Raw genomic sequence first — 15,571 nt, forward strand, 5'->3', positions numbered from 1 at the left:
TAGTAATGAATGTTCTCTGAAACCGAGAACCAATTTAGTTTTTTAGGTCTTATAGGGTTTTGTTAGAATTACATTGGAGAAGAGTTGCAGAAGTATGTGCATCATTAAACACATAAAATATTTTAATAGTTGTTAACATTTCATTACTATTAAAATAACTGTAGTTTGGTTATGTTCAGAGAGATAGAAGTGTTAAATACAGCGTATCGCACTCTCGTCACAAGCATCGCGCACTTCTTTTAAAGGTCCTTCGATGTATCATTTTGTTTCATACATAATCAATCTCTCGTGGTTTTTGGATTTTCGGCGATAAAGATTTTAAATTGTGTATATCATACTTGAGTGCATATTATGGTTGATTCAGAATTTGAAATTAATCCATCTGTATGTTGGGAGTTCCTAGACCTCATCCCGTAGAACTTTTTAATTCTTATTCATGGGTAGTTATTTTAGATAACACATAGGCGTGCGCACGAGAGGTGCAGAGGGTGCCTGGGCACCCTTGGACTCTTCACCCAAAACACTAAGGGCCCTAATTATTATTTTCATTTAAGTGTAAATTTTAAATCTTGAAAATTCCAAGTATTATAAAATAGTATTAATATGTTTTATTTTTAAGAAAAAATAAGAATTCCCATCGAACAGAGAATCATGTGTTCTATAACATTATATATATATATATATACATATAACATTTTTGTTATAGTTATTAATAAGTTATAATGGTTTACTCAGTTCGCTGATAATATTATCGAATTTCATAGAATATTTTGATGTAATATTTATTTTATTACAATGTATAAAATAAAATAAATTATTTTTAGTGCATTTTATATATATATATATTGCTTTACCAATGGCTTTCAAAATTATTGTGGGTCCTAATTTATAGTATGCATCCCCGAACCAAAAGTCTGCGCACGCCTATGGTCTAACATTGAGTCTTGATAACATCCAATTTAAATTTAAGTTTATTACATAATTTAATATTATTATTATTATAGTATATCAAAAATATAATGCAATACCAATCAACTGTTATATACAACGCTAAAATATCGTTTTAAATACTGAATAGTTGTACAATATAAACAATATCATATAATAAATTGTTGTACGTACCTACGCCATATTTCGTGCAAACTGAATGTGTTGGACGGCGTATTATATAGGCAAAATAGGTACATTACTGTATTGTTCAAATTTCCATAAAGTAACATTTTAGCTCATCGCAACTATAATCGGTACTCCGATAGGATCGAGAGTTAAAAGTTCGATGAGAGCAAGTCATATCCCGCCGCTACCATCTAAATTCTAAGTCAACACTTCTCGGCCCCAGTCGAAGTACCACATGCTCTCGGTGTACGAAATTCATATACTTAACTAATATCGGATATATTACGTATCCAATATACAATCTAAATATAGCCAACGAATGGTAAGTCTTTAAAAAAATTACAAAAAAAATCATCACCCTCATCCCTAAAAAAATAGTATAAATATTATTTAAGTATCGATAAAAATTATAAAATATATTATAGACTATTTTCTAATATATAAGGAGTGGAGCTATTGTTTTTTTAGAGCCTAAACTTTAGACTAACTTGATATTTTATAGAATGTAGAAAAAGTACTAGATGTTAGAATACATTAGTAAAATTATTAAAAACTAAAGTAGTGAACTATATGTTTATATCATTTATATGAGTTTATTTATCGTTAAACTCAAATTTAACCCATCTTATTTAATCAGCGTTATCACTAATAAGTAATCTATACTGGTAAGTGAGAAATGGCAAATAGGTGATACTTTAGTATTATGTAACTATAGTAAACTATGAGTTACGAGGTTACGACAGCTAGTTATAAACATGATAGTGAATTTAATCTGGTAACTAGTTTTGCACCAGGGCGCGTGAAATATAATCAGCCTCCAGAAAAATATCAAGTTTGCCACGTTACTGGATATACAAGTTTTTTTCGATATTTTTATTTATATATTTAAGTAATTTACAATCTATACAACATTATGAACAATGGGCAAATTTGATAATTAATATAATATGAAATAACAGAAATTAGCATTTAGAGGCAGGCACTCAGCAGCACCACCCGACTGGATAACATACTATAGACAACATACTATATTTCAAATATTAAGTATTTCTCGATTGGTATTATTGATAAACTATGTAACTAGGCATGTAATATAGTCATGTATAGCCACGAAATAGATGAAAATCAAATATTCCTGTGCGGCGCGAGTCATTTGGTCGAAGGTTTAGTGATCGAAAAAAAGCGATCGAAATGTCATGTGATCGAATCGTTTTTTGGTCGAAAAACAGATGGTTGAATATTTTATTAATATAGTCGAAATATTTTGTGGTCGAATGGGTTTTTCGGTCGAAGTAAAGATAATGATTATCTGTGCCATTGGACCCACTGAGATTCTTTAATAAACAAAATAAATATTGTATATTTAATTTTTTCTAAAAACAAATAATCATCTAAAGTAAACTTTCACAGAATAATATTATCACATAATAGTGTATGGTATAATAATAATAATTATATATTTATATTTACTATCTAGACTACACGCGGGTAATACTACAGTCGATAATCGAGAATATTCGATAACAAGTAACACTCTCCTCGGTCCTCCCCGTGCATTACGATACGTATTATTAGCTGATCCAGGTTATGATTTATTAAAGTATCTAAGAGGAATAGCTCAAAATTTAAAATTTTAATTACTTATTATATTATATTATTTATACTAATACTTACAAGTAATACTAGGTAATACTAGTATCTATACCTGCCAATTATTTTAATATTTTACAACTTTTTTTTTACATAATATAATACCTATATATTTTAGTTAATTTTCAATTATTTACTTTTGTGTGTTTTAAAAAAAAAAAATATTTAACTCAAAATATATATTTTTCGACCATAATATTACATAACATTTCGATCATTTGAGTTTTCGATATTATATTTTTCGATCAAAAATGTGTTCGACCTGATGACTTTTCGATTACTTTTTTTCGATCACAAAACCTTCGGCCACTAGATTTTCGGCCAGACAACCCCCATCCATTCCTGTGTCATGTGCCTATACAAACAGTATATATATATACACGAACAAGCTGTTTGGAAACATTTATACTTCTTACAACTATATAATATATAGTTGACAATATATTATTATGTTAACGACCATTCGACCATACATTTTTCAAAAGCGATAATACAGTCACACGATTATGTTATCACTATACCTATAGCTATGTCATATTAATTAAAATCAGTTTATAATATTATGGTAATTTATGATTTTACCTATAACCCGGCGACGATTTAATGCCGTCCTGAACTGTCCGTGTTTATCATTGTAATTACATTAGTCGTCATAAATTACGATAAAAAAATGGCTTTAAAATATTCCCATTCAATATTTTATATTGGTCACGAATTAGGGTTACTAACTCTTCCAATTAATTAACATATTATTTTACTTACTGTAATACAGAGTGTCAACAAAAGACATACCTATATATTCTGTGATTTATTGATGAAGTCGTATGATCTTCCACAGATACGCCCTATATACCTATAATCTATATATACGGATTTGTGCCTATTATATTATTACTCATATACATATAGTCTTATAAGGGGGGGGGGGGGTATCAAGGTTCAATCCCTACTGAAAATTGAAAAAAATAATTGAAAAACTTCATAGTAAAATCTTTAAACAAACTGAACAATAATTATCGTGTTTTATTAATAATTATTGTTGTCATTACTTAAAACAAAAGTTCGTTAAATTCGTTAAATATTGATATCAGTGACCTCCTCCCCCCAGATAAAAAAAAGAAATAAAATACACTGTTTTATAGGTACGGTCGTGCTGTGCGCGTGTGTGCGCTCTTGCGGCTGTTCGGTATGAAATTAAATAACGCTACTCATCGTCGCGGCCGATCGCGCGCCATTAAGTTTGAAGGGATTGCGCCTGCGAATTGGCAATATCCTGACGCGCGCGCACACACACACACACACACACACACACACACACACACACACCATACACATGAAGAGAAAAGGCTCAGGCGTGCGCACGCGCATGCGCAGACACACACATATGCAAACACCGCGGTCGGGCGTCACAGGATAGACAGAGACCGGGAATATAGTAGCGTTGCTCAGTAACCGAATCGTTGAGCGGAAGACGAGACGACGCCTTCAAATTTTTTGCACACTGTTTTTTTTTTCTATATATATTTATAATATATATTTTTTTAGTTTTTATCTCACGATGGCATAGTAAGTAGTTGCGAAATACGTATATTATTATTTTTAATATTATTATTTTGTATTATATTTTATATTTATATACCATGAATGGAATTTATTATACTGTGTACCTATATACAATATACATACCTACTACAACTATATTGCAGTAGTGTTATAGTTTTTCAATACTTGGCCAATAAACTTAATGTGAAACTTTATATATTTGATATATGTTCCACGCCGATCGGAGACGATATAATAATGTATTACATAGGACTGTATCACGCCACTGAGCTTGATTGCGAGAGTCTGTTGAATTTATTCGTTAAATATCTTATCGTACTACTATGCTACTTATCAACTATATCGATGTTCATATTTGTAAATCGGTTTAGTCGGTTTAGGGTATAGTGCTCTCAAGGTCCCAACAAAGAGGAGGGGGACAAACCTACAGTACGGGAACCCGGCTACTTTAGGGATCATTCAAAATTAATTTTTGAAATTTTCTTAATTTTGATCGAATTACTTATTTTGTAATGAATAACATTTTATGACATAAAAAATATACATTATAATGTTATATTATCAAGTCATTTTGTTATTTTAATCATTGATTTCCTATAGAAATCGTGTATGAGATTATTTTATTGGAAGTTTTGTATAGGACTCCCAAAAACATTTAGTACAGAAGCCCACAATTTGATGTTGGATGACTGGTGGTATTATATGTGGATTTATCATGGTTAAAACTGTTATATTGAAAATACTAATAAAATTCTTTCCATACCATTATTACATTTAAGCACAGTGCACGCATATAGCACACGTATACACATAATTTACCACACATTTTTTTTGAGGGGGCATAAGAAAAACATTTTTTAAATAAACTTACATTACCACGTAGAAAAAATTTTTTTTTAAACATTTCAGTGAAACTCCCTTGACCCTTTCACTCATCCCTCTCTGAAGTTAGGAACACCCAGCCACTCTGTATTGCATGTGCCTGGGTTTTCTACTTATGGTTCAAAAACCATCGCATAGACAACAATATAATATTTAAAACTGTAACTTCGGTCTTAGTCTCTTAGATATTTATTTTTATGCTAATTATATGAACCTGATTAGTTATATAGTTTGTTTTTTTTTAAATAGCTATATATTTTTTATATCGACATTTTTGTGGCATAGACAATTTGCTTTACGACTGAGGAATGAGTATCTTCTTTTCCATAAAAGTAGTATAGTGTAGTCTCGTGCACCTTAAATATATAAAAGAAAACGTCCTACGGGTTCTAAATAGCAAGCAAAAAAAAAAATTAACTTTTAGTTCTTATAACTTTCATACAAATATTTAAAATTTAATAGTGAATAATTTTTGTCCAAATGTAAAATAAGAATATTTATATGCATGTATTAATTTAGTAGGTACAGCATAAGTGATAAGTTACATTCATTTTAAACTAATATATTTTTTACTCTGTTACTTGAATTTTATAAACACTAGTTGTAAGCGCCTATGCACAATATAATAACAGTACTTGTAATTTGAATTTATTTATGAGCAGTCAGTTAATTTATATTTTAAATGAAGTTTTATATGTATATTATATTTATATTTACTTATTATCATGAGTGTATTCCATACGTTTTTTCTTTAAGCGGCAGTGTTGCCCGATATGTAAATATAAAATACAGCGATTAATCTAGAACTAAGAGTTAAAGAAGAGATAAAAACTAAAAAGTATACTAATGGTTCACAATATTCGAATATATAATGTATAATTTATAATTGATTATTGATCAGTACGTCGTCATCATTAATGTATTTTTATGAAAACCATGTTTTATCTTTTCTATATCAATAATTACCTATATATTTAATTCTGATTAACGCATAAATTAGGTACCTATTATAAAATATTTCAAAATAAGAAATCGAAATAAATGCTGGTCTAAAATTTAACGTTGATATTGGAATTGTTTTGAAAAATATACTTACTTTGTTCATACAGCCCACTTGTAAGACTGTGCGCGTCACGGGCAAATACCGAATCAATCTAATTTCATTATACAGGTTGACATTTTATTCGAAATACTTATGTAATTACTAAACAAAAACCTAGTGACGGCATTGAATCACAAAGCCGAGTATGTTGTTTAAAGGCCTGTAAAATTTTAACTTGTGTTCTACAACCAAACCTATATGAAAAATAAAAAAACAGTTCTACATCATTTGTCAAAGTGCAAATGTTCTTTAATCTTTGTCGTTAAACAATAATATAACAACCACGACTTGTTTCGCAACTAAAACTAGGTAAGCGATATCTTAGGACCCTTACTCAAATCTCCGTCCTCTGCACGAGACGCTTATTAATTTGCTTATTGAAATAATAGTTTATCAGCGCATACATATCGTTACGAGTAGGTCCCTATCTCGCGGTGTACACGCGCTCGTCGCTGTATAATTAAAACGTATTTGCGTTTCAGATTCAAAACCTGTGGGTATATACAGCAGAGCCACGTGCAGTCGTCGTCCGCAACAACTGCGATAAGGAGCAGTATTAAACGAGCGAGAAAAATGGGCGCGAAGCGGAAGGAAGGCGGATCGGAGGTAGAGCCGGACGTGGCCCCTGCCGAAAACGATAAAATCGAACTGAAACCCAAAATGAGCCTTTTGAACGGCGTCACCGTGATCGTTGGCAGCATCATCGGTTCCGGCATATTCATATCGCCGACGGGCGTGTTGGAAAACACCGGTTCGGTGAACGCTTCTCTGATCGTCTGGATCTTGTCCGGCGTATTTTCTATGGTGGGTATATACCTGCTTGCATACTATAATCATATCAATATCTATTGGCTATTACGACTATTATTATTATTATTATTATCTTGGACGAGTTTGAATTCCATCTGTTTTAAAAACGTGCACATGATAACCATGAAATATAGATAAAAAATTTGACAAACTATTATTGTTATTTTAACAACACCATCAGAATTAATCTATACCTGCATTTGAATCTGAAATAAATTATAGTAATATGTTGTATATTTAGTGTAGATATTATTCGTTTAAGGTGGCTGCACCGTAATAAGCGCTATACGATTTTCGTAAATCAACGACATCACATGCACGTTTGGAATAAGAAAATCACGAATGAAATAAAATATTATAATTTGTATATACTGTATAATATATAGGTGTAGGCATAGCCATTATAAATTTCAAAATAAAAAAAAGTTCCAACAATAACGCTCTACGAGTTGTGTTTTGCATTTTAAATTAATATAGTTTAATGCGTTGCTATAATAATGTATATGTATTGTATATATATGTTATATATGTTGTCGTTACAATAGGGACAATTTATTTTTAATCCAGACCTTAGGTTTGGTCGTTAAACATTAGTACAATGGTACTCGTGCTGAAAGTCTAAGGTAGGCAATGTTAATAAAATACTATAATATCCCTATCAACTCGTTGGCGAATATCTTGCTTTATATATTTTTATTTTTATCTTTATCATCTTTATATATCTTCATTAGTTCATTATATACAATAATATATTAATGCGCATTACAAAAGCAATCTTTTTGTCGTACCTATATATAACTTCGCTATACACATAGTATATGGAGAAATAGATGTTATATCACTGGATTACTGGAAACGTATATTGTTGAGTTGGGTGATGTAAAATATAAAATGAGTAGCGGGTACCTCACCAATTGGCAATTTATACGATAAAACAAAATAATAATAAATTATTATTAATCTTTAACCAAATGTACATCATCAGTGGTGACGCCAAGATTTTATACCTGGTAGGGCCAACTCGAAACACGTAATTTTACTGAAGGGCCAATATATAATAATATCAATAATAAGGTGAGAAATCTTTGCTCCACACTTCTACGTCATGTATGCATTAAACTTTCTACAAAATAGAATAAAATAATCTAGTGTATCCTTGTACTGCAATACTGCATAATATATAATAATAACAGACATTGAAAAATATTTTATAAAATGGTTTCGATATACCTATAAATTTGAATATTTTCGATTTTCATACGATTTCTAGGTCCAGGGATTTTTCAAGAAGGGCAATGGCCACGCGTGCCCTCCCTTGACGCCATCACGCCACTGATCTAAGATCATATGACCATGTCCGTAATTTTCGCTTAGCTAGTACATAGATCTCCAACACTAAAATACACGAATTATCTATTTTTTCCATTTTAAACTTTCGTACGAAAATAAAAGGTGAAGAACAAACGTCGATACCGGACTGCGAAGTGTGTGATTAGAAAACATTTTTTTTTCTTTCTTCATTAATAATATAGGTACACAATCTCAGTATGCAATCGGTACAATAAGAGTATTAGCTAATTGACAAAAGGAAAATTAAAAATTTTCAATGAAGAAACCATCCACTGATCACACTTTCGTCTTTTAATTATTTTATACAATTATTCTTTATTTTTTATTTTTGGATTAAGGTTTTAGTAGGTCTCTGCACCATTTTCGCTTAAGGCAACAAGGAGAGTTACCAGGAATGGTTAATGCAGCTAGATTTTTTATAAGTTCGTTTGGACGATTAGAAAATAAATTCAATACTTTAGAGCGTGTTTGTTTTACTGTTTTACAAGAATATTGAGACGGTTTTATGGTTGAATTTCGATCAATAGATGATACTAATTACTAATGCAGTAGGATATAGGCTATACCTACCTACAAAGTACAAATAATTAAGTCAAAATTTGAAACAAAACAGTATAACCAGAGAGTACCTACGTTAATATATACACGTGAGAGTATGTGTAAGTTTTTTTTCTACATAAAATTATTTAAACTTACCCAAATGATGTACAAATCCACTGCACGCCTGCCACAAAACTGGGGCGATTTTGAAAATGTGTACTTGACATAATGATGCGTGCATTAAGAGGATATACATCGTATGTTATCCGTAGGGACACAATATTGTTATCCATCAATATCTAACGAGCAATATTGCAAAAGTCCACTACACAATATAGTGTGAAATTGTGGCGTTTGTGATCGATGTACACAAGAGTTCAAACATTATATAATATGTTTCCAAACTTGAAGTGCAGAATATATTTAACGGTGGAGAAGCCATCACGTCCTTTCTATGAAATATGAGTATATCGTCTATGACGATGACGAAGTTTCAAATTTACAAAATATAGTAACGAGTTTGAGGAAAAGTCACACAATGACCTTTTTAATTAAGGCCAATTTTATCTATAGTTTATGATCTGTAATTTGTTTGTGTGAATACTGTACTTTAAGAAATTGTTAACCTTAAAACTCCTTGTATGCCTATGGACATAATAGACGCCGAGGATTAAAAAAAAAAAAACGTTTTAGGAAACGCCGTGTGGTACTGTGGTGTATACCAAATATTGCAGGCGATTGCCAAATATATTGTTTCGAAAAAATTCTCCTCTCGAAAAATCAACAGGTGCTTAAACAGTTAAACTCTACAGAATAGAATAGATATCGATGCTATTATGTTGTATATACCTATCTATCGACGTATGCAGAATTTTGATTGCGCTTGTTGGAAATATTTCGCTACGTTATATTAGATTCGACGAGACTGCATACTGCATCGACATTACTTATAAAGTTATAACATATACACTTACGGGTATTAGGTATAATATGTATAGGTATATACATATACAGTCTACGTATGAATATGTCAAGTTGCGTAGTTCAAAATTGATCGATTTGAAGCGCGTTCACTAGAACTTAATGACGGATCAATCGCGAACCACCGATTATCGCGTTTAAAGCACCTAATATAATAATTAGTGGTTGCAGATTCATTAAAATAATATATTTATAACGGTTATATCAGGCGCGTATATCGTTTGTCCGACCACAGCCACTTAACTGTATATATGTACCACCCATTATCGCCTTATTATAATATACTTTGTCGGGTCGTCGTCGTGGTCACAGCAGCTTTACCCGTTATAACTATGTATATATTATACACCTATATATTGTATTATATAATGTTATTATTGATTCCACAGGTGGGCGCCTACTGTTACGCGGAACTGGGATGCATGATATCCAAATCCGGAGCCGACTACGCGTACATAATGGAGACGTTTGGCCCGTTTATAGCTTTCATGCGACTGTGGGTGGAGTGCATGATCGTCCGACCGTGTTCGCAAGCCATCGTCGCCCTCACGTTTAGCCTGTACGTGCTGAAACCAATGTACACCGACTGCGATCCGCCCGAAGAATCGACACGGTTGCTGGCCACTTGCTGCATAGGTAATTAATTATATATTATTACGGTCGGTGATCGAATTATACGTACCAAATAGTATATGTCTATTCCCTATATATGCGTATTGCGGTGCAGGGTCGGATTTAGGTGTGTGGTGGCCCCTGGCCGGAATGCATTGTGGGGCCCCTTACACATAAATAAGAAAATATATTTTTTTACAAATTAAATAACATTTATTATCATATTTAGTATACTACTATTGTAATAATAATTTAACTATTTATTTAATGATAAATAATTATAAAAACAATCAAATCAAGTATAACTATAGCATAAGTAATATCATCATAATATTAGATGTAAGTATAGTTAAATAAAGACTAATAAAAATAATAATGTCAGGTAATTAAAATTAAATGGCTGGAACTTTTATTAATTTCATTTGTACAAACTTATCAATAACGTTTTAAAAATCAACACCAATTACGGATGGCATAAAACCCTATCTTATCTAGACACCGTTCATTGTCAATAAACGCGAATACATCTATTATTATAGTTAGCAAAATTAAATTTTTTAAATGTCCAAATAATGTTCAATATTATTTAATTACATATGACGTGTAAATATGAGTGTTTAATGTATAAATAAAATATTTTTTCTGTATCCTAATTTAAATACCTATCATAACATTGGTGGGGCCCTGAATTTGTGGGGGCCCCTGGGCTGCAGCCCACTCAGCCCTCACCTAAATCTGGCCCTTTAGCGGTGAATGTGATAAGTGTTGCGTCCCGATGAATGCAACACAACGTGTGAATGCAACCTAACCTAACCTATACATATTGTTGCGCGTATAACTTGCGCGTTCCTGTCATATGTATTATAAATTATAATACGTTAATCGCGTTGAAACGGAAGATTTAAATAATTATCGATTATTAATAATTCATAAAACATATTATAACGTATGGTATATGTTGTATACTAAACATATATTTTTATTACCTATATTATTCGGCGCATCCGAGTTGGGTCCCGAGTACTAGGGGCTAATCGCAGGTACTACACTAGTTGGGTCCCTGATTTTTGTAGGTACTATACTAGTTGGGTCCCGGATTTTTATAGGTACTACACTAGTTCGGTCCCGGGTTTTAATAGGTACTACACTAGTTCGGTCCCGGATTTTTATAGTTACCACACTAGTTGGGTCCTGAATTATTTTAGCTACAACATTATAATTCTTGAATATTTTTTGGTAAGTACTATTACACTATATTAACATTTTCCTTCCCATTTTAACGGACTTATATATAAGTCCGTTAAAATGGGAAGGAAAATGTATATAGGACTGTCTATAATCTATTTAGGTCACAGGTATGGTTAAAAATGTTTTTTACAGTTTATTTCGAGTTAAAAATATTATATTATAATATAAGTATTGATAATAAAACCATTATTTTGAATCATTATATACCAATATTATAGTAGTAGGTAATATTGCAGACAGTCCCAACTTCCTAAGTCTGATAAAATTGGAAGGAGAATACTCGTATACCGATTGGGATGCAATTTTGCACATGCTCAAAAAATGAAAATATTATTAGCTCTAATTTTACGGAAATTAGTTTCTGTAGTTTTCGAATATGAAATCATATATTTTCTTATAAACTGAGTATTTTGTTGTTACTGTGTATAAATTATTTTCCAGCTATTTTCAATAATTTCGAGAATTTTGATTTGACTGTTCTGAGGATGATTTATTGTACTTATGATGTTATCTCAATTTAAAAAAAATATAATAATAAGTGACTATTTTTTTTATCTGAGGTGAGTTTATTGTATTACGTGAATTTCATAATGAATTGTAGTGTACTTTTTTTTTATGCAATTATTTATGGCATTGCTTATAAATTTTATAATTTGCCCTCTCATTTCTAACAAATCTGTTCACCGAATTGGCCAATGGACTGACATTAAAAAAAAAAAAATAGGACAAATATAAAAAATTAAAAACATATTGACGATGATGGGAAATTAAAAGACAGCAAGGTTAAACATAAAAAGAGATAATGCTTGTACGAGATTGGATCATCGAGGCAGACATTTAAAGTAGTCATCGACATTAAAATCCGTAAAAACAAAATAATTATTTTAAATGTGCAACGACTGAATACTAAAAAAAATCAAACTAATATGTATATTATTATATAAAAAATGTAAATATTCGTTGTTGCTGTAAGCCTATTGCGCATATTGTAGGTACATTGTATTTGTTATGCTGTTTTCAAATCTGAACTCTTATTTCTTTTGCCGGATGTATTTCTTTTAACCGCTTTAAATCTTCGAAAAATAAAATGATTTTATAGCTATGTTTTACTTTCACGTTTTTTTTCGTAGTTTAGTTGAAACAGCTAAACGAAATGGCGGCAGAATTCACACTGACCGTATTCGAAATCTATACCGTACATGGTAAAAAATTAAAAAGAAATTTTTTAAAACTTTAAACGTCATCGAACAACAACTTAAATCTGCAGATACGAAAATAAATAAATTGAAAATAAAAAAACCGTATAGTCATGTTAGAAACTTGCAGCTACTGGATTGAATCTAATTGTTTTAAATAGGTTGATCTATTACATGTCACTTCTAAAAGACATAGTCCGAAATATGTGAACTTAGTACAACTTAAACCAAGATATAGTTATTGAAATTAGTTTAGCTTTAACTTTAATATATAGGCAATAGCTGGTAATTAGATGATACATATATATTAGAATTTAATTTTTCAGACATTTCTAAGAAAAATGTCCAGAAAATTGAATCATTTTAGATACAAAACGCATATAATTTACGATACAAAATTTGGAAAATTGTCCTAAATTTTGAAATAATATATGTTTTTAGAATAACATACAATGGTATCATATACTTGTATGTGCATGTACTGCATAGGTAGTTTCCTTCATTTATTAGACTGCGAAATGTTTTTTTTTCATTTTTAAATCCGTACTTGACCCTGAAGGCCTGAATAGTACATCATTTGTTTAAAAATATTCCATTTCGGAAGTGCGTAAAAACTGCGTGCGCGATTTTCTCCAATGTGATAATCCACGTGGACATAACTACCGTTCCACCAGAAGCTCGGGAAAAAATCAATGAAACTTTCGCCCACAGCCTCCCACCAGATGCTATGCGCACATCTAACGGTATACATACCATCACTTACAATCTCATAACAAAGGTGAATTTTTAAGCCAATTTTTGATTAATTTTTCCGTTTCAAATATTATTCATTTTCGTGTCTTACGTATACATGATAATTTTTATAATAGGTAAGGTGGTATAATTACAATAATATACTATGTAGCTTTTCGATTTCGATAACTGATAGTAATATTATACAGTGAAGGCGTGTAACAAATTTAAAAAATCATTAAACCGAAATATAATTTTTATTATTAGTTACAACAGAATATTATATATAGGCCAAGTAATATATATATATATATTATTATATTATTATCATACTCTTTATAAATTCATATTTATGATCCTTTAAATAGTCAGAAAGGAAATACCTTGTTAACTGCAATATTCGTGAATAATTCGTAATAATAATTGTACGACATGTACGTATACTACGTATAGGTATTAAACGACAATAAGTGTGAATATGAATTTTTACGTCACGAATTCACAATAACAATAAACATAAAATTATTTTATAGAGAGATCGAAATCACATTATATTTCTGTATAATATGTAAAATAGATTTAAATTGTATGTATCTATTTCGGTGCTCGCACGTGGAAGAATCTTTTTGCGTGGCGATAATTACTATTATGATACACTGCTCAAGCAAGTGAAATGATCATTTAATATTTCGTTCATTGCATAGAATGAGATGGATAATACCTATACCGCATCTTAATGGCACATAAGTAACGCATGACAATTATTTGTTTTTCATAATTAGTAAAAGTTTATTAATTTATGTCTATTATTTATTAGGTTAGAATGTACATAATAGCTATTATTTAATTCGCTCAACTTGCATTACTGTACAATTTAAATAAAATAATTTATGACGAATAAAACTCTGTAATGAGATTAAAAATGAATAACTATTAAGTATACCATAATGATTAATTAAATATATATTAATAAGCATGTTTAGTAATTTATATTTTGATATGATGGATACGATCGATAGAAATGTTGATAAGAACTACTCAGTATTTTTTTTTAATTAACAACAAAGTGACAGAAATAGGTAGAAATCGTAGATACTTACTAATTTATTAGCTATATTGTGTAATTTTGAAATAAAACTAAAAGTAGACTGTCTAATTAAATATTAAACATTTACAGAATATTCGATGCATATAAAAAATAATAATATAGGTACAACGGACATAATATGGACGTTTTAGAGCACTCTCTTGTTTAAAAAAAAAAATGCTAACATACATGATAAATAATCAAATCAAAAGAACGATCAATCTGTGTAGCTAGTGAAATAAACTTCATTGGTTTGATACTCATATACTGACAGAACGACTTTCGCAAACGGAAAAACTGGGAAAATGTGCCTCGGAACCGGATTCAAAAAAAAAATCGAAATATTAACATCTATTCATAAAAAAAATCTTAATATTACGGTATAACTGGTAATCTAAACAAAAATTTTAATTTAACAAAACAAGACAATGCATAGTTCAAAATGTAAGAAACTAACGAAGCATATAATAACGATGTATAATAATTACAATGTATAATACAATCTCATCCACTTTTAAATATATTTTGAGTTCAACTAATTTTAGGCATCAAATGATTTTTACTTGATGTGTATAAATGTTATTTACTGTATTGATAACGTACCTATATAATTTTTTTGATTTTATTTGTATAGTAGGTCGTATACCTACTCAATTTATAGTGGATTGGATTTTCCCATCATTTCGTGATGATTTAATCCGA

General features: G+C 30.5%; 1 protein-coding gene across 1 annotated transcript in view; it reads left to right on the forward strand.

Annotated features, from left to right (window-relative positions):
• Window positions 1–4,167: 4,167 nt before the first annotated feature.
• The window catches only part of LOC107165005 (Y+L amino acid transporter 2), a 54,757-nt gene continuing 43,353 nt past the window's right edge, over window positions 4,168–15,571 (forward strand). Inside the window, exons 1-3 of the mRNA XM_089228726.1 lie at window positions 4,168–4,332; window positions 6,796–7,117; window positions 10,384–10,630. Of these exons, the coding sequence (XP_089084852.1) occupies window positions 6,887–7,117; window positions 10,384–10,630 (478 nt within the window). The 5' untranslated portion in view covers window positions 4,168–4,332; window positions 6,796–6,886. The remainder of the gene's footprint in view (window positions 4,333–6,795; window positions 7,118–10,383; window positions 10,631–15,571) is intronic.

The sequence above is a fragment of the Diuraphis noxia genome, unplaced genomic scaffold (genome assembly GCF_037042655.1).
Source record: "Diuraphis noxia isolate RWA-SAM2 unplaced genomic scaffold, SU_Dnox_SAM2 contig0005, whole genome shotgun sequence".
Taxonomy (NCBI): Eukaryota; Metazoa; Arthropoda; class Insecta; order Hemiptera; family Aphididae; genus Diuraphis; species Diuraphis noxia.